The sequence below is a fragment of the Agelaius tricolor genome, unplaced genomic scaffold (genome assembly GCF_023055355.1).
Source record: "Agelaius tricolor isolate 1412-34295 unplaced genomic scaffold, bAgeTri1.0.p SCAF_8, whole genome shotgun sequence".
In the NCBI taxonomy this organism is placed as follows: domain Eukaryota; kingdom Metazoa; phylum Chordata; class Aves; order Passeriformes; family Icteridae; genus Agelaius; species Agelaius tricolor.
In genome coordinates, this window is record NW_027269268.1 from 17,875,996 (window position 1) to 17,894,444 (window position 18,449).

An 18,449-nucleotide genomic window follows, 5' to 3' on the forward strand; every position below is an offset into this window, starting at 1 on the left:
CCCTCCCAGCTCTGCGGGTGTGACGAGCTCTGCGCGTCCGAGCGTTTCGGGCTTTGCCGGGGCACCTGGACACTTGTTCCGGTGCGGCAGCCCGGTGTCGGGGAGGGGGCACGGGGGGCTGAGCCCCGAGCGGGGCCGGGCCGGGCTGACCCCGCGGCAGAGGGGGAGCCGGCCGGGCTGGGGGGAAGGGGTCGGGAGGCGCTGAGCGGCGTGTCCCCCCCGGGGATGGGATTGCGGGCTGCGGAGGGGCCAGCGAGAGACTCCGAGACCACCGAGTGAGAGGGGCAGCGGCGCAGGAAGCCCGGCGGGGGCTCTGCCTCCCCTGCCGGGTCCCGGCGGGCCGGTGCCGGGGCTGCCCCGCCGCCGGATGCCCAGAACCCCTCGCCCCGCACCGACCGGGCTGCAGGAGGAGGAGGAGAGGAGGAGGAGGAGGAGGAAGAGTAGGAGGAGACCGGGCGCTTTCACTCCTGCTGACTGCTGAGGCAAAAGGCAGAAAAAGGAGGAGGGGAATAAAAAGTAAAGAGGGGGGAGAGAGAGTGAAAGAAAACTAAGCCCAGCTTTTGCCGGTGCTGCTTGGATTGGATCTGGTTTGAGTTTCCTCTCTGCTGGCTTGAGCAGCAAGAGAAGGAGGAGTGGGGGGAAGTCGCTCACTCTTCCTCTGAAGCTGTAGCAAACGTGCTGGTTGGTGCCTGTGCTGCCGGGGAGCTGCCCGGGTGCAGTTCCTTCGCAGCATATTGCTCTCACTGCCTGGACTTCTCGAGGACCTGGAGGAAAAAGACATCACAGACCTGACGGTTGCTCACTGCCTATAGACTTGTCACATTTTTTTGTTTTTTGTTTTTTTTTTTCCTAGGGGAATCTTTTTTTAAAGTATTTTTCTCCCGTGTCTCAGAACAGCAGTTCCTTGAGTGGCTTTGAAGTCCATTGCTTCCTTATCAACTTCGGGAGATATTTAGAAAAACTTTTACCCCCTCTCTTCTGTTCTCATAGCCAAAAAAAAAAAAAAAACCAAAACCAAACAACAAAAAAGGACAAAAAAAAGATAATCCTTTTTGGGGGAGGGGAGATGATCGTGCTGATGTGGAATAAGTGCTCCTGCTGTCTCCTCTTACTAGCCGCGGTCCTGATCGTGGAGAGCTCCCAGCTAGACAGCTCCAGCTCCAAGGTGAACTCCATCAAGTCCACCCTGATGGGGGAGGCTCCAACTCAGGCAACCAACAGATCTGCAGGCATCCACCAGGGACTGATGCTTGCTAGCAGTAAGAAGGGCAAAATGCTAGAGCAGATGGGAAAACCTCCCAAGCACTATCACCGGCAAGGAGAGGTAGGACATGGCTTCATTGCTTGAGTGTCTGTCCGTGTGCTGTATGTAAATAATTGCTGGTCTTCCCCTTCATATTATTTTCAGAGCTTTAATATCCTAAATTAATTAATTTACTTCATTGGGCTTGCCTGGGACAATATAATGTCATAATAGATGTTAAGAACTGTGCAAGTGGGAGGTTTAAACCATTGATTTTTATCTGTAGGGTTAATAACTGGTGGAAGAAAGAGCAATCTAAAAAACGATCATCTTTTCTTTTTTTCGACTCCTTCAAAAGGCTGCCAGAAGCAAAGGAAGAAATTTCTTGGTAACTGTCAAGACAGTAAATGAGTTGAATTTGAATAGGTGAGGAAAATTTGAACGTGAAGTAAAAAATTCACAGCAGTGTAACAAACTTGGTTTTAGAAATCACACCTGGCAAGTTGATCTCTGGTATCTTTATCCTTGGTAAGAATAAAAAAGCATGCTATCCCTGTGGTATACTTTAAGGTACAGTCCTTTGTTTAATAAGACAGAAAACTAATTCTATGTTCCTTGTCCAGAATATGCTCCAATGATTGTGGAAGTTTTGTTTGGTTATGAGAGTTGGAATGTAAAGAAGATAGTAAAGGTTATAGAAAAAGAAAAAGAAGGTTAAGGGGAAAAAACCCCAACACTCTAACTTGCTTGTGCAGTCTTCTTTCCTCCTTACCCTGTCTGGAAACTTGCAAGTCTGGTAGAAAATAATCTTCATTCAACTGTCTTTGCACTAAACTATAAAGCAGCATTTTAAATCATCAGTCCTGTTCTTCCCTCTCAAGTCTTAACTTGGATGGTACGAATGTTCGTGTTGTGATGTTGAAAGAGGTAGACTTCTTCAGAAAATGTAGATTTTATTGGGTATTATTAGTATCTCTAAATACAGCTGCTTTTCATAAGCAACATTGTAGCAGCAAGAGAGTGTGCCAACATTCAGCACTAAAAAGGCAAAATACTCAATGCCTGAAGGGTCTGTACTTGCTTAAACTTTCCTTATAGCAGCAGAGAAGCTGAAAATTCAAGTAATCCACTGAATTTGCTAAAGTGTTTCACATCAGCTTCCTAATAATTGAATGTTATAATTTGGTTTTGTGTGCAAGCATAGTAACAGTAGTGGTAGTTTTGGTTTTTGTGTCTGAGAAATTTCCAAGCTTTCTTTCCCTAGCCACTCAATTGTTTTATAATTTGCGCAGAATTTGGTTGCCTCTCCTTACCTCTAAGCAAAGTTTAGCAAGAGATGCTGTGATGAAGTTTCATATTACTAAAGTACTGTGCTCTTCTCTAGTTCACATTTTACTAATTACAATTACATTGCTATGTTGAATCACCTTCAGGAGATAGAGGTGCCCAATGCATCTTCTTATATGTTCTCCTTGGATTTTCTTTTGTTTTCAACGTATTCACAAAATGTCCAAATACAGGTCCTATTTTCCACCTGAGTGTCAGCAGTCTCATGAGTTTTGTGAGTCTCTGCTGCCCAGCTTTTGCCTATGGAGAAGTCTTGCCACCTTCCCCCATGTACAGCATCCTCAGCACTTCACTGTGTATTCAGCGCAATGTTGAAAATATTTGATTATAACTCACCCAGTTCCTGAAAAACAATTTGTGCTACCCACTGGTTGTATTTGCAAGATTTCCCCTAACTTGCCAGCCTGGACTGAGATTTCTGGGTGCTTCTAGTTACTGGCATGAACTCACAAGGCACATTTCAAGGGAGAGACAGCTCTGTAAGTATCTGTAGTGGTAGAGGAGATGTCATGCCTATTAAGATTTCATGTTTGTAGCATAAGCAAAGACCCCCAGAGAACTGGTGGCTGTGACTCCCAGGGAGTGAAGGCTGACCTCCCATCAAGGGCTGTCAGCACTGAATTTACCCTGAGATTCTGTCCCCAGATCCGGCATGGCCTCACACAGATGCATGTGAAAATGACACAGATTTGCTCCCTATAATTCTAGATGCTACTTTTGGCCATCTGCCTGAAGCAACACAGTTAATGCAGAATTGCAATGGAAAGAAGAAAAAAAGGGAAAAGACAAGGAAAAGAAAATGAAAGAGAGGAAAGAAAAAAAGGAAAAGAAAAAAGTAAAGAAAAGAAAAAATAAAAAAGAGAAGAAAAGAGAAAAAGAGTATCTTTTCTGAAAAGGTTTTCTCTTTGGTGATACTTCCAGCTGTAGGGCTGGTAAGCCGCTGCATTTTTTAACAGCGGGGTCACGCATATCAACCAATTAAGACATGATATTTTCATAATCTTTTTTGAAGTACTCTCATATTAGGTGAGTATTTAATTTGTTTAGATTATGGGACTTTGCACTGAAGTTTACCATGCCACTTGCAAAAGAGCAGGCCTATGCATTTCTTTCTGAAACAATCTGTTTAATTAGTGGAATTTGTAATGTCTCAAAAGTAAGAGTATCTTTTATATCTTGGCAACATTAGATGGTGAGTTGAGAGTCTTGTTTACATCTAGGAAATAGTTTTATTAAGGACCAAGGATATGCATGTTAAGGATGAATTAATAGAATTTTGCTGTTGTAAAATCTCTGAGCTGTGCTTTCAGGTCTGGATTTACATGTGGTGGAAATCACCAAAACTGATGAAAGGATCATCAACCTACAACCTATTTACTTTTCAATTATGTTAATTCTCAGGACTTAGGAGCAACTTGGGAGTGTTTAATCAGTGATAAATCAACCAATACAATAGCTGATGGCTTATCTGGAGTGTTGATGTTTTTCAGCTGGTAGTTACAGTGCTTCTGCCCAGAAAGGGAAGATCCAGTGCTCTTTTGTCAGGCAAAGTTCCAGTTTAAATTAATGAAAATACTCACATGAGCAAAGCAAGTTGATCCAGCTTGCAGAGAGACTGGCGGGGCAAATGTGGATTTTAGTAAGACTTAACATTTTTATGTCTTTCTGAGGAATATTATTTATTTTCTGGTCTTATTCCCTTTACTGCCTTGGATCAGCAGGGAATGAGAAGCACTGATGTGCTAAATCAGTGAGATTTCATTCTCTTCACTGTTCTTTACTGTCACTGCTGCTTTTCCTTTTCTACAAGCTGTTAATGTTTCCCCAATTTCACAGAGAATCAGAAAGCGTCCACAGCATTTGCACAAGGGAAATTTTTGCTCAAAGCCAGTATTGTACAGTGCATGCTAATCTAGGTTACTTTGGGGGGGTCGGGATTATATCCTGTCAGCTATTTATTTCCTTTCAAAACTTGATTTGGAGAAATGCTTCTAGGGTTATCCAACACCTCAGTTCCATGACCTGTCTGTGAAAGTGTTCTGGACATATCCCCTCCCTAGGAAAATATGATACGGTGAACAGAGTCATAATTGACAGTGAAGAAAGATTAATTTTTCTGTGTGTTAGCTATAGCTTCCACTGTGTTTGGGCAAGGTCTCCCACGTGAGTGATCTAGCTCAGCTATAGAGATGCAACCTGAAAGGAAAAATAGAACATACTGTACGATGATGCTTGAAAGGCATAGCCATTCCACAGATTCCTGGTTGATGACTTTGTAGCCTCTTTAATTTGCTTCACCATCTTTTAGACTTCTTGCCTCTGGGTTTTAGTCCTCTCTCTCCTCTGAGACGTGTGCCCTCTGTCAATGCTGGGGTTTTCGTGCCTTCACACTCAATTGCCTTTAATGATCTGGCAGGTTGTGACCTACCAAGCTTTATTTCAAGCTATTGTCTCTCCTTAATCTATGGGTGCTATTATCTTCTTCCCTTCCCACCTCCTGGCCACAAGCTGTCGCTTCAGTTCATTCCCCAGCTAGATGTGTCTCTCATTCCCTTTGTCCCTTTGCTGCTGCATATCTGTTTGGGTTTGTGCTTCCCCTTGAGACTTTCCCTTCCCCACGAACATGATGGGAGCAGTAGCAATGAAGGGAAGAACTGGGACATCCAGTGGAGGGAACTGACACATCTGTGGGGCTAAGGGATAATGAGGTCTGGAACAGGGAGAGAGGAGTGAAAAGCTGGGACAAGTTTTAGTGCTGCCGAGGCATCACAGACAGCTATCAGATAAGCCTTAGTATTCCAAATGCACTCGATTTAATGCTAAGATATGTTTATTTTTTTTAAATTCTATTGCAGCTTGAGCTAAGATGTTTGAGACCACAGAAGCCAAACCAAAGAGGCATTTATTCAAATTACTAATTTGATACTGATCTCATACCTATTAACGCATGGACATACATGTGTTTCTTGGACAGGACATAGCTACCCACAAGGACTTGCTAGAAAATGTTTGGATGATGCTTTGTAGCGAGTAAAACAGCATGAGATGTAGTAATTGAATGCAGTGCCCTGACAATGTTACAATAAAATGTACCAAAGACACCAAAAATGTAACCACAATATCTTAAATAGCTAGCAACCAAGACAGTAAAAATTATTTCTTCATGGGATTAAAAATAAATTAATTAAAATAGCTAGAAATTACATCCAGCAATAGCTGCCTTTAATTTTTTTATTTAATTTAAAAAATTGAGAATTGCTAAATCTGCAGAGGCCACCAGAGGATTAATTCTTTGCTCTTGCTGTTTGGTGTTAGAAATCTGGGTGATATACTGCTTTACTGGCAGCAGTCTTGCTAAATAACCTACTGGCTTCCCTCTTAACTGCAAAAAATGGGGTGCCGAGTATTATCTCCTTCCTGGGTCATGCTTGGTGTCTCCTTCAAATTGCTATTATTAACTGATGTAATAATATAGAGCAAAAGCTCCTATAAAGTAGGTTTACTACCAGTATTTCCTATTAGCTTTGCAACAATGCCTAGAAAATTTCTAGGACTCTGATGTGCGGCCGGGTGTGCAAGTACTTAGGAAGAGTCAGTTTCTGTATGGAAAGTCTGTCAGTGCTTAATGACAACACAGATGATGATGAAGCATGATTACATTTTCCCCTCAGAAAAGTGAGTATGATTAACTCATTATGTTTGATTAACTGATGCTTTGCAGATGCAAATATAGCACAAGTTTAATTTTGATCTTAATTATCTCAACACCGGATGTATCTTGCAAGCACTTTGTATCTCATGGCTTGTCAGTAGAGCCTTTGGTCCTTTTACACTTGTTCTTACAAATGCCTCACCCTGGAAATGTTGTTCAGGAGGAATTTAGCTCTGCAAAGGAGGAGCCCCATGAAGCTTCTGCTTCTGTTTGGTTTTCCAGCATGGCTTTCCTCTCCAGGTTTTGTATATCTGCTTATTTTTTTAAGTATATCCAAACAAGTTTTAGATATATGTAAAAATGTTAATTTGGAGAACACTTTCAAAACAGAGAGTTTCCCCTCCTGCATGTGGTTGCCAAGGTCCCTACCAAGTTCATGCTACCACCTGCATGCACACACAAGCTGTGGCTGGCAGGAATTAGGGTGTGGTGGGACACACCTGGAGCCAGCAGCCCCTGCTTGGCCCATCGTTGCCATGGGGCTTGTCACCATGTCCTGTCGAGCTTTGTGTTGGTTTTGGCACCGCAGTCATGAAATGTTTAAGATGGATTTAAGGAGCTGGAGTTTGTGTGACACCATAGACATGGTGGAGAAAGCTAGAAGCCATCATTCTGCTCTTCCTGCACTGGTAAAATTCCAAGTATATTAAGAATTTTATATTTATTTTTTTTCTTTTAGTGAACTGAAGATAATCCTTTTGAAATCTTTGTGTTTTACTGCTGTGTTCTAGGTGGTATTTCTGGTACTTTTAGATTGAAACCTATAGGAAGCTTCTATGAGCTTCGTATCCATGGATGTGAAAGGCCAATACAAAAGCCAAGAAGATCATAAGATTTGCTTTGCTCCTCTTTTAAAATGATTTTTGCCTGCAAAAGTTTTTATTTACATTAGAGACCATGAACTTCGTCTCATCTTTTTTTCACCAAGTGTAGGATGTGCATTGGCAGTGTGTGTCCCCAAACCATCACTTTTCTTCAGTGTAACTTTTCCCCTTTTTGGTTGAAGGTCAAATTTATTCTAATGGAAATTGTAATCAACATTAAGCAATTTTCAAATTGTAATGAAATGTGGAAATAGATGATTTATGGTATTTCCAAGCTAATTGCAGAATCCTTTGCTCCAGAATGTAGTGCTAGAGAGCGAGCAAGATGGCTTAAAAGGATACATATGTTCATACTAAAGGACAGCATAATACTAAATCACAGCAATCTTCAAATAAAATAATGAGTTTTGTTCATCTTGGTTACAGTTTTTTGGGGATAGGCCTTAAATGCATCTATGATTTATACATTTTTGTTCACACAAACAGAACCTGAGTTATGAAAATAAATGGAATACGAACGCGCAGTGGGAACATGGAGTTCACTCATTCAGCAGCTATTTTGTTCTTACTAACGGAAAGAGCAGAGCAATGCTACAAAAAAGGAAAAAAAACTTAAAAGTTGTTGGGTTTCCCCCCCTCAAAGCACATAAGCACACGGTTCAGCCCCTTGGGACTTTCTTAAAGCTAAGCTTTGATATGATTGAATTTTCATATGCATAGTAATGAATCTTTGAGACATGCATGTTGCACATGTGTAGTGCAAATGGCACTGGTTTAGCATTTTTAGCAGTAAGCAAAGGCAGACTGCTCTGCACATGCTTGGGAATGAGGTGTTGCTTCACTCTGCAAGCCCTCTGCCTCATTCTCTGTGCATCATGTAAGTGTGAACCAGGCTGTGCATGCTTTTAAAAGCATATTTATCGGTCCAGTGAATGAGAGGACAGGGTTCAGTTCTACGTGTTTTGGCAGCTTGCCTTGAGTAAAGCAGTGACTTGCTGTCAGCATGATCTCCTCTCTGCAATCCGAAATGACTACAGTGGAGATCTCTTAAAGGAACTGCGAACACAATGCGTTGATGTTGCAGCAGGAAACTTTTATTCTTGGAATCTCATTCTTAACTGGAACAGCATCAGGGAAAGTAGTGCATCTGGCAGGGGAACATCTCCTTTACTTTTCCTTTTGCACAGAGCAAGGTAGCTTCCCAAACTGTGTTAGTTTTTGGGATTTTTTTTTGCTTTATGTCCCTACAGAAAATGGTGCACCTCTTCTTGGCAGTCTGAAAAGATACTAAACTGGAAATTCTGCTGTGGCCTGAACAGTCAGGATCAGTACATACCGCAGTGTACTTGCCATATTTCTTTGTTTCTTTTCTTCTGGCTTGAAAATGAGAGCAGAAAGTCCTCCCACCCAGTTTGTTGTGGACTCAGGATGCTGTTTTTACCTCAAAAAATAAAAGTTTGTGTTTCTTTCTATCTTCTGGGGTTTAAGGTTGCCCACACAGAGACTGAGCTGTGAGTCTTTTACTCTCCCTCTGGTAGGAGTACTGGGTGCGTACTTCCTTTCTTTCTTTTTCAAACACATCTCCCTCTCATTCTTCAGGAGGGAGGGAAGACAGGACATAGCAAATGGTCATGTTTTACCAGACCTGCCATTCTTAAATTTCAGTTTATCATCCACTGAGGTAGCAATAATGACACCATCTGGCTCACATAACCAACCACTCTGTGTGAACGCTATGGGGTTGCCCAGTGAGACTGAAAGTTGCTCTTTCAGACCTGTTCCGTTGCTGTTACTCCCAACAAAGCTAAATTTCCATTTGTATATTATTCATAACCAATTCCTGTGGTAGGGTGAGAGAGTGTGGGTGTAGGTCAGAATTCAGGAATGGAAATTTTGGGAACCAAGGAAGAACCATGAAAATAGGAGGTTGCCATCTTCTCTCCACACTTTCTCCATATGGAGGATATGTTGATGTTGCTTCATGTCATATTAGAGGTAAAGAGAAAAACTGCCTAGGCTTGGAAGTCTACTTTATAGTTTGGTGGTTAGTACTAAACTGCTTAGCTGCATACAATGTTTTTGTAATTGTTTAAATAAATACTGAGTTCTTAAAATGTTTTTTAGGAATGCTTGTAAACTTCTGTGCTTGGATTTTTCCCCATTGCTATCTTCCAGACATCCCACTCCTCGCCAGGAAAATGGCTTTTTAACAAGAAGAATACTCTGGAGATTACTTCTGAGAGGGTCCTGGCCACAGCAGCTGCAACAAATTGCCACTGAACTTCAGTCCCAATTGATTTTTATTGCTAAAAGGATAAGTGACCAAGTGAATACTTGCATTATAGCTTCATGACAGTTTATTAAGTATCAAACTGTAGTGTGTGATCTTGTCTAATCAGAAGATTAAGGCTTTCTCTGCGGAGAAAAATTTCCCTCAGACTTTGTACTGATGCTTAAGCTGCAAGAGGGTGTGAAAGTCCTGCCAGTCCCAAACTGTTCTGTGGTTAGGCTGGCTTAGGGTTTTCCTCTGCTGGGGCTGGTCGGTGATGTCAGTACGAGCAGAGCTATAACAGCATGAGGCAGCTGAGAAGTCAAAGCACCGCAATCCGTTGCATGTTGGTCCACCTCCTGCTGAGGAAACAAGTCCATGGGGGGCATTTCCTGAGCAAGAGGGTTTTGAGTGGCAGCACAGCTTCAGCATAGCTCAGATTATGCTAACTGTGAAGCATTTTTGGCATGATTTTCCAAATAAGCAATAAAGAGCCCAGGAAGGTAAATAAAGGATGAAGCAAAATCTTGAGATGGTACAGGAGGCATGCTTGTGCCCTTGAGCAGGATTTGCCACCTAGAAAGGAGGTGCAGGTGTGCTTGCCCTCCTTGCTGCCTCTCTTCTCTAACTTTGAGGATCCCTCCTTCCTCAGACACGCCTGGCCTCGCTGTCACTGCTGCAGCTTTGGGGCTTGGGTTTGGTTTTGTCCAATGCATTTAAAAGGACGATGCCTTTTCTTAAGCACTATCCTCTCAAGTTATCAGTGAAGAATAGATAAGAGAATCTTTATTTCAGGCATACATGTGCACTCCAGGTGCGAAGGGAACTCTTAAACTGTTTATGAGTGCACAAAGCCCCATGAACAAAGAGGGCAGAAAAGAACGTTGTCATTTTAAGGAAAAATATGTTTTAAGGCCCTGTTAAGAAATAAAGCTAAAACAGAACTGCAAATGGGCTGCAGATTGTCTGTGTAAGAGAGATTAGCACCCTGAAAATCTCTGATAGGCTTGTGCCACAGATAGTCCCAGTTAGCCAAGATGCCATTTGAGTGGTTATCCACTGTCAGGCTCTTGTCTTGGAGAGTTACCCACAAAAGCCTCTTCCAATAGGCATACACAGATAAGCAGTATGTCACTGCCTTGGCTCTGTTTTAAAGGTTTTAGATGACTAGAAGTCAATGGAGACATTGTATGAAAGGTGTGATAGTGGGGTGTGAGTTCCAGATCTGGGTGCCCTTGTCACTTTTAAGTTTGGTGGGGTTGAAATCTATTTTACTGTTAAAGGGGTCAGAAGGGTTAAGGACGGTTAAAATGATAGAAAATGCATTGCTTTAACAGCCATGTGAGGATATCTTAATTTGTTTCTAACAGCTTTGAGGTACACTGGAGGTAGCATCCATAGTGATGGTGACAATTCACTACTCAAACAAAAGTGATGTAACTTGCTCCCCTCCTGCATTGTTTTTCAGCAGATGGCACCAAAAAATTTGGCCATAGACACAAGTTCATGCTGCCAGAAATGCTACACTTCAGTTCTTTGTTCTGCAAAATATGCTGCTTTATTGCCCTTCTTATCCAAGAAGTGCCACACACTTCTGCACAGAAAACCATCTCAAAGGTTTGGCCCTGTTTACTGACAGGATGCGTCTGAAATGTATTTATGTACCTAACTCCCTGAATGTTTTCAGTGGGAATTAGGTTCTTCCTGCATTTAGGGAGTGTAGTCATGGTCTTTTCCATGCACAAGAGGAATTCAGAGGAAGTCGTCTGTCTGAGACTTGGTGCAAGGCATGCTCAGGGACAAGGATCTCTCTTCTCCTTCATCACCTATCATCTATGTTTGGTCATCAGAATAATTTGTTATAATTATTATTACAGAAAGTTTAATCAGAATAATTTATGCTGTTCCCTCAATGATGAAATAATTATCTAAAAAATCAGTTATAGGTCACATCTAATGTAGCAGACACGGTTACACCAGCCCTTCTCTCTGGGTTACAGTCTTCATCCAGAGTAACTTTTTTCTTAAACCAGCATATCTTTTTCAATTTTTTTTTTTCCTGTAAAACTGGACATGGATGCAGAGATGTTGCAAGGAGAGCTGTAGTGCTTGTCTTTAATGAGCCTCTTCCTGACCCACCCTGTGTAAAGCAGTTGACACATCATGTGTTGTGCAGCTGGGACGGCTACCCTGGCACATATCTCTGATATGTGAACGTTTTGACTTTGGCCTTTTGGAAGCCCTGGTCCCATGCTGTTCTCCAGAGTCGTGTTTAAGTCATTTCCCAGATACTGTGGATATAGGGCCGGTAGGAGCAAAAGCTGCAGTGGAATTCACGAGTACAGATTTAGCTGATTCTGTGAAAACAGATTGCACAACATAGACTGACAGTTTCTGGATTTGATTTTCTCTCTTTCCTTGGTTTGACCTCCAGTGTTCCTTCTGTCAGCTGGTCAGTATTTGGTTCTGTAGTTGTAGAGTTTGTGCGATGTGTGTGTATGTGTGAATGTTTTTTTTTTTGTTTGTTTCAGTTTTTTTGTGGGGTTGTTGTTTTAATTTTGCAATGTAGCCCTTTCAATTTGAATTTTACCCCTTGATCAAAAGGCAGGCCAGTTTCTGTGAGGCAGCAGCTGGAGGGCTTGAAGGGTGCTGAGGTTGCACAGGGGTGAAATTCAGGCAGGGTGATCCGCGCTGCTGAGCAGTCTGAGCAGACAAGAGCAGCCATGGACAAAGCTCATATCCTGTCAGTGGAACAATGCACATCTCTGTCCCTGTGGTACAGGGAGCTCAGCTGCTCCTGATGCTTTTGACTCTACTGGAAGTGTTGGTTCTTGTTTCCTTTGACCATTTGTTAGTAAAATGGCCACTGCTTTTACTTTTGGTCCCCTTCTGCCCTAAATGAGCCTATTGTCAGGAAATCAATTTAAAGAGTAGCTACTAGAGAACATTTTGTGAACATTTGATCAAAATCAAATTACTCCGTCTTTGGTCTTCAAATACTTATGCCAATGGAGCTATAGCTCAAGTACAAAAACTTTAAAGAAACAGAATTGCCAAGGTATAACCCATTTTGTAACTGATTAGAATAACTGATAATTGATCAAAAATAAGCAGGATTAAACAGCCATATTTCACTATACAGGGAGGTTATGAGCAAAGCTTCACATAAACATTTCAGGACTGATGCTGTTCAACTTACTGGCAAATTTTCTGGAAAATGGGAACAGAAATTTTGACAAAAATTTATTCACAACAGTAAAAGCTTAAGTGAACCACAGAGTTGCAGTAAATGCCAGTATACTACCATCTGAGAGACAAATCCCATGGGTAAAATTCTAATAGTGTAAAGCAATATAATATGGCACCATATGATGGGAATTTGGCACATAAGTGATAACCTGTAATTTAGAGTAAATTTAGCTATCTTTAACGGTGAAGTCACACCAGAGAGACAAAAATTAAATACTAAGAACATATTAAAAAAATAATCCAAGTGGAATATCAGGAAGTGAAAAAAAAAACAGAGGGCATTTTTAAACTGGTTCTAATCTCATGGTGCTGAGTAACTGTTAAAAGATATAAAGCAGTCAGGATTAAATGGAGAAGGGATGATCATAACACCAGAACTGCTTAAACACAGGATAAAGTAAATAGAATGCAAAGACCCAGTTTGGAAAAGGGATGCCCATAGGTGAACAGAATAGAGAGAAATAAAGCACTGAAAGTCAGAAGAAGGTGAGTGGGGAACAATTGCTCAGTGTTTGCTGTAGAAGAAGAGCCAAGAGCAGACAGTGTGAAATTATCAGACAGCCAGGAACTACTTTTTCATGTTGTGGATCTCATTGCCACATGATGCTGTGAGAGCCATGTGTGGGAACTGCTTACATGGAGAGGAGACAGGCACAGAGATGAGAGATGGCACTGGTAGGTACTGAACTTCCAGCCTTGGATGTGCATAAGGGCCTGTTGGCTGAAACTGAGAGAATGCAACTGGGAGAGATCCTTCTGTGTTTGCCTATAATCTTATTCCTCTGAGTATTTGCATCTAGCTGGATGCTGGCCTGGCCACTTTTCTCTGATAGGTTATGGCAATTTTTATGTACTTATGCAGTTAATAATTTTCATCAACATAAAATCAATTTTTTTTTTAATCAGTATCATAAGTATTCCGGCTTGTTGCCTTAATTTATCAGGAAATTTAAGCATATCTGGTTCAAAGTAAGCATTTGTGTTTTGTGTACTTCTGTTAGGATCTGCATATACAAATATGATGCAAAAACTTAACTTCTGAGCTGAACCCAGTCCTTGGGTCTATGACAGTGGGCACTGATTTTCTTATCCTCTCCAATACCCGTGGACATCAGTGTTAACACTCCCACGAATGCCAGTGTGGCTTTGTTATCCATATTTTTAGTCAAAATGTTAAATAGTCCAAAGAGATTGCTGCAGCAAATGGAAAACATGACTGCAATGAAAAGGAAATGGAAAGAAGAAGAAAGAGGCAAAGAGGCTTAGAACAGATTTACAAAGTATGTAGGATACACAAGTCAGGGGAGTCTTTTCAAAGATTTTTGCTAAAATTTAATCAGCTACAGAAGTAAATGCTTTCCAAAAAGGGTAAGATTTTCAAGTCATTCATTACTCAGAACGAAGATTTTTGGGGTTTGGGGCGGGGGGTTTGGAGTGGGGTGTGTGTCTTTTTGCTTTTCTTTCTAACTTCCTCAAGAATTTTGCTAACGAATAAATCCTTCCCTTGCAAATTATCATTATACACAGGGCTGAGTATCTTTAAATTTTGTAAAAGTCCAATGTTTCCAAAGTTGTTACAGTTTTGAGGGAAACTACTCTGATGCCGGGGAAGTACAGGGTTGGTTGGCTCTGTTTACAAATAGATACAAAAAAAACTGTGGACAAAGAGCAACTCAGAATTACAGTCAAACTCCAGTAATCACCTGTTTTATCTTTGAAGTAAATTTGACCAGAGATTTTAGGAGCCTAAGTAGAATTCACAGTGTTGTAAGCCCTGGTATGTGTATGTTTGTGTGCATGTCTTTCCCTGCTTTCACCAGATCCTTGTCTGCATCAGGCAAAAGTTGGAGTTCACAAAATATTGTGTTCCCTCTATTGTTTTCCCCTTGCAGCAGTCTCTGTTCACCATCTCTGACTTAACGAGTATTGATAGTATTAAAAAAATAAGTTTTAAACCCTCCTTTGATCTTCTCTTCCACCTGCAAACTCCAAAAGAGTTAAAAGCCATGGTTAACACACATGTTTAAATACTTTGGCATTCAAACTTGGGTTCCAACCATGCAGGTTCAGTAAGAAACTTGGCAGGACTGCTGCCTCTCCACTGTGCTTGACAGCAAGGTGTGACATCTTGTCACCAGTTGATTGATGTGAAGATACTTGGTGCATTAAGGCTAATGCATACATGAATTTTGGTAGATGAGACCAAGTCCAGTCTGCTCCTTTCTCTAAAGCACACATAGAAAGGAACTTGCTATCCTGAATTTGTCTGCTTGTTAAAATCTCTGACACCTTTTTTGCTGGTAAAAAAAAAATCTGAGCTAATGGTGTGTTATTTGTTCATTCTGCTGGTTCTCTGCATATGGTGTATTAGCTATCTGAGCAGAGTATTTTCAATGGCTCTGTGAAATATATTTACAAGGGCCATAAATGCTTTGTTGGTTGGACTTCAAGCATAATACTTGGTTGGCTCAGTCATCAGTTATGCTAAATTTCTATGGCATTGATTCAAAAAAACCTGTCAGTGTATGCTATCTGAATTTCCCCATCAGAAAAAGGCTCCTCTTTGAAACAACTATATGATATTTCAAGGAACTAAAAGCACTTGGAAGATGATAACATAGATAACCAATCCAAACATTTACACAATAGGGAGTATTTTTAGAGAAGAGAAACACAGAAGAAATTAAATGTCATAAAGTTTAATAGGAAGTGCACAGGTTGAATATGGCTCTGCTTAAGTCAATATGCTTTTAAACAGTAGTTTTTCTAAACATGCCTTGAAATATTTTTATTTTTAAAAATCCATACCTAACAAAAAAAATCTTGGAATAAAAGATTTTTTGTTTAGTTGTTCAATGTAAAAAAAAAAAAAAAAAGGAGCCATTTTCACAATTGGTACAGATTCTAAGCAGAAAAAGATCATAATTTATTGCTGAAAGGAAGAATATTTGTTTTGAGAACCTGCATTTGCTCTTGAATCAGCAGGTTATGCTGCATTCATTTCATATCCTTCTCAGCTTTCATGCTCTCTCATCCATCTCTTTCTGATATTATATTAAACTCTTGAGTGTATAGAAATTTAGGTTCCCAGGACTCTGAGTTAGACTGGAACTCAATTCATCTGACAGACTTTGGAAACTGGGACTGTAATTCCCAGTTCATTTAGATTCTTAATGATCATTCAATCTTCTGTCTGTGTTTCTACTTGCTCACTCACTTTTTACACGGTAGGAGTCATTCAGTCTTCAGATCAGAAGCATATGGTACCCCTCCAGCAGACAAACATTTTCCACCAACATTTTTAAGAGAATGAAAATCTAAATAAATAACCCCCAAGGCTGAAAGCAGCCTATTCACCAAACAGCAATTCCACAGGAAAAATAAATGTTCAGCAAAGTGATCTTTCATTTGAAAATTGGATCCAGACTCTACAAACCGAGAAGGGTGAGCGACTGTGTCATATGTGGTGCAATGCAGGTTGTCTGCAAAGTGTGCTGCCACAAGGTACTGATGTTCTGCTTATGGAGAAAAGCAAATTGGGCAAAAGTTAAACAGTTTGTTTGTCAGCAAACTGTTGAAATCATGATACCATGGATATTATCCCTTATGAATAATAAATGGTTAATGCGTACGGACCATCCACCAGCTAGTTCAGAATGATGCAATTCAGAACAGATTCATCTTTCAACACTTTGTTTTGAAAAGATTAGATTTTTGTTCTTTGAAGAAAAATGGTAACATCTGAAAGGCAAACAAAGATTAGTCTTTTGGAAGGTCAGACACATAGTTCCATGTTTTTCTTTTGCTCTAATATTGTAGTTTCTCGGTAAATTAATCATTGTTGCCTTGGTTTTTTTGTAAGGAATTCACTTCTTCCATGGAGCTAACTTCAGTAGTAGTAGTAGTAGTATCTTATTGAGGATGGAGGGAGGAAAAGTAGTGTAAGGACTTAAGGGCCAGTTATCCTGTCAAAATGCAGTGTTATGACTTGGCTGCCTTTTCAAGTACCCATGTGAACTTGAAATCAAAGGGATCTTTTCTGAAAAGAAAAATCACTGTAAGTATTATAACTTAGAAAATACCATTTTTCTTCAGTTGCACTGATTTTTTTTCCACCTGTGCAAGTCATCTGAATTGAAAGGAAATTTCAACAATATATAATAGCTAAATCCCATATCTTTGGGCTTCAGGCTAAGGTGAATTTGTGCTTAAATTGATTTAGCAAGTGATCAGTCAGAAAAAGATTTTAAGAAGGTAACTAAAGCATTTCTACCTTTAAAATACTTACAAAGTTTTAGCCAAGGACATAATTTTAGGGATGGTAAAGACAATATCTATTATTTTCCCTCTGTAATAGCATATGCTAATATGATATTTTTTATATTATATATGACTTATATATCTGTACATATGTGCCTATATACTAAGACCATTTATCATATGTGGATTAAGCAGGAAGTTTAAAATTTACTTTCTGGGGGGTTTTGCTGATACTGTGTTGTTATTAGAACTGCTTTTGCAATCTCTAGTAAAAAGAAAAGGGAAAACACCATAAAAGAAGTTCAAGAAGTATTGATAGAAACACAAAACCTTGAGTTCTTGTAAGTGGAAAAAAACCCTTAAAGAAATTTGGTCTTTTGAAAACTAAATTATTCATGATTTTAAAATTAATTTTTCAGTCTTACTAAATGCTCAAAGCATAGCAAATTTCCTTTTCTAAATAGTTTTGAAGGTAAGGTTGGAGTCTGGAAATAAAGTAAAAGTATTATAAAACAGGTTGTTTTAAAAAATGGCATAATGTGCTTTAATGTGTATTGTTTTCCAAAGTTTAAGTTTAGTCAGTTCACAAATGGGATGAGAATTATTCTATCTCTTGGAGATTAAACCTTTCCTGAGATTAGGCTGTGCACTTTTTCTGGTTCTCTCATTAACAATAGTCATAATTTTGTGATTGCTTTTTGGTCAAGAACTTTGCTGTTCATGCACATGCTAGAGAATATTACTGTCTGGATTCAGGTTAATAGGTGTGATAAATGAGGGGAAATATTTACTGTGTTAAGGAAATTCAGAAAACAACTGATTTTAGATAGATCTGATGGCACAATTTAACATTATCCCTTACTTCAGCAACCTGATTTCAGATGGAAAGACTAATTAGGACATTTGTAGTACAAAGCTAGTGTTTCTTTGGCTGAAGAACCTTTGTTGAAGCATAAAATAATTTCTACTTGAAGGGAGGGACTGCTTTGACTACGGTCCCCCCCCAAAAAATAACCACAGTAATAGTAAGTGTAAGATTGGTCTCATATAGATGTGCAGAAATGTGAATTGTTAACTACAATCTGATTCCTTGGTACTACTTGTCACATTCCTGTGGAAATTAGTGGGAGATTACAAATTTCTACCAACAGCAAATCTGGCTCTGCAAATAATTTTATATTCTTTTAATTCCTGTCGTTTTAAACCACAATGGCACAAAAAAAGCCTGCATTAATTCTTTCCTCTTATAAGTGTGCATCTTGGCATATCTGACATCTAGCAGTAGTTAGGACTGCCAGCCAGCCTTCCATGTCTGTTTTTATAAAGTTGCATGCCAGTAGAAACTGCCCTACAAATATGTGTTGTTTTTGTCCTACCCCTCAGCTTCAGAGCCACGTTTTAAAACATGGTTATAATGCTTTTTTGCTTGTATAGATAGATCTGTTAGCTGGTGTTTCTGTGTTGTGTTTATCATGAAAACTTGTTGGAAAACTCGGTTATATCAAATTATTTCTAAACCACTTCCTACTTGGTAAGGTAAGGATG

At 40.0% G+C, this 18,449-nt stretch overlaps 1 protein-coding gene across 1 annotated transcript in view; it reads left to right on the forward strand.

Annotated features, from left to right (window-relative positions):
- The first annotated feature begins 419 nt into the window (after positions 1-419).
- The window catches only part of DKK2 (dickkopf WNT signaling pathway inhibitor 2), a 42,582-nt gene continuing 24,552 nt past the window's right edge, over positions 420-18,449 (forward strand). The window contains exon 1 of the mRNA XM_071431790.1: positions 420-1,324. Coding sequence (XP_071287891.1) covers positions 1,067-1,324 — 258 coding nt within the window. The 5' untranslated portion in view covers positions 420-1,066. The remainder of the gene's footprint in view (positions 1,325-18,449) is intronic.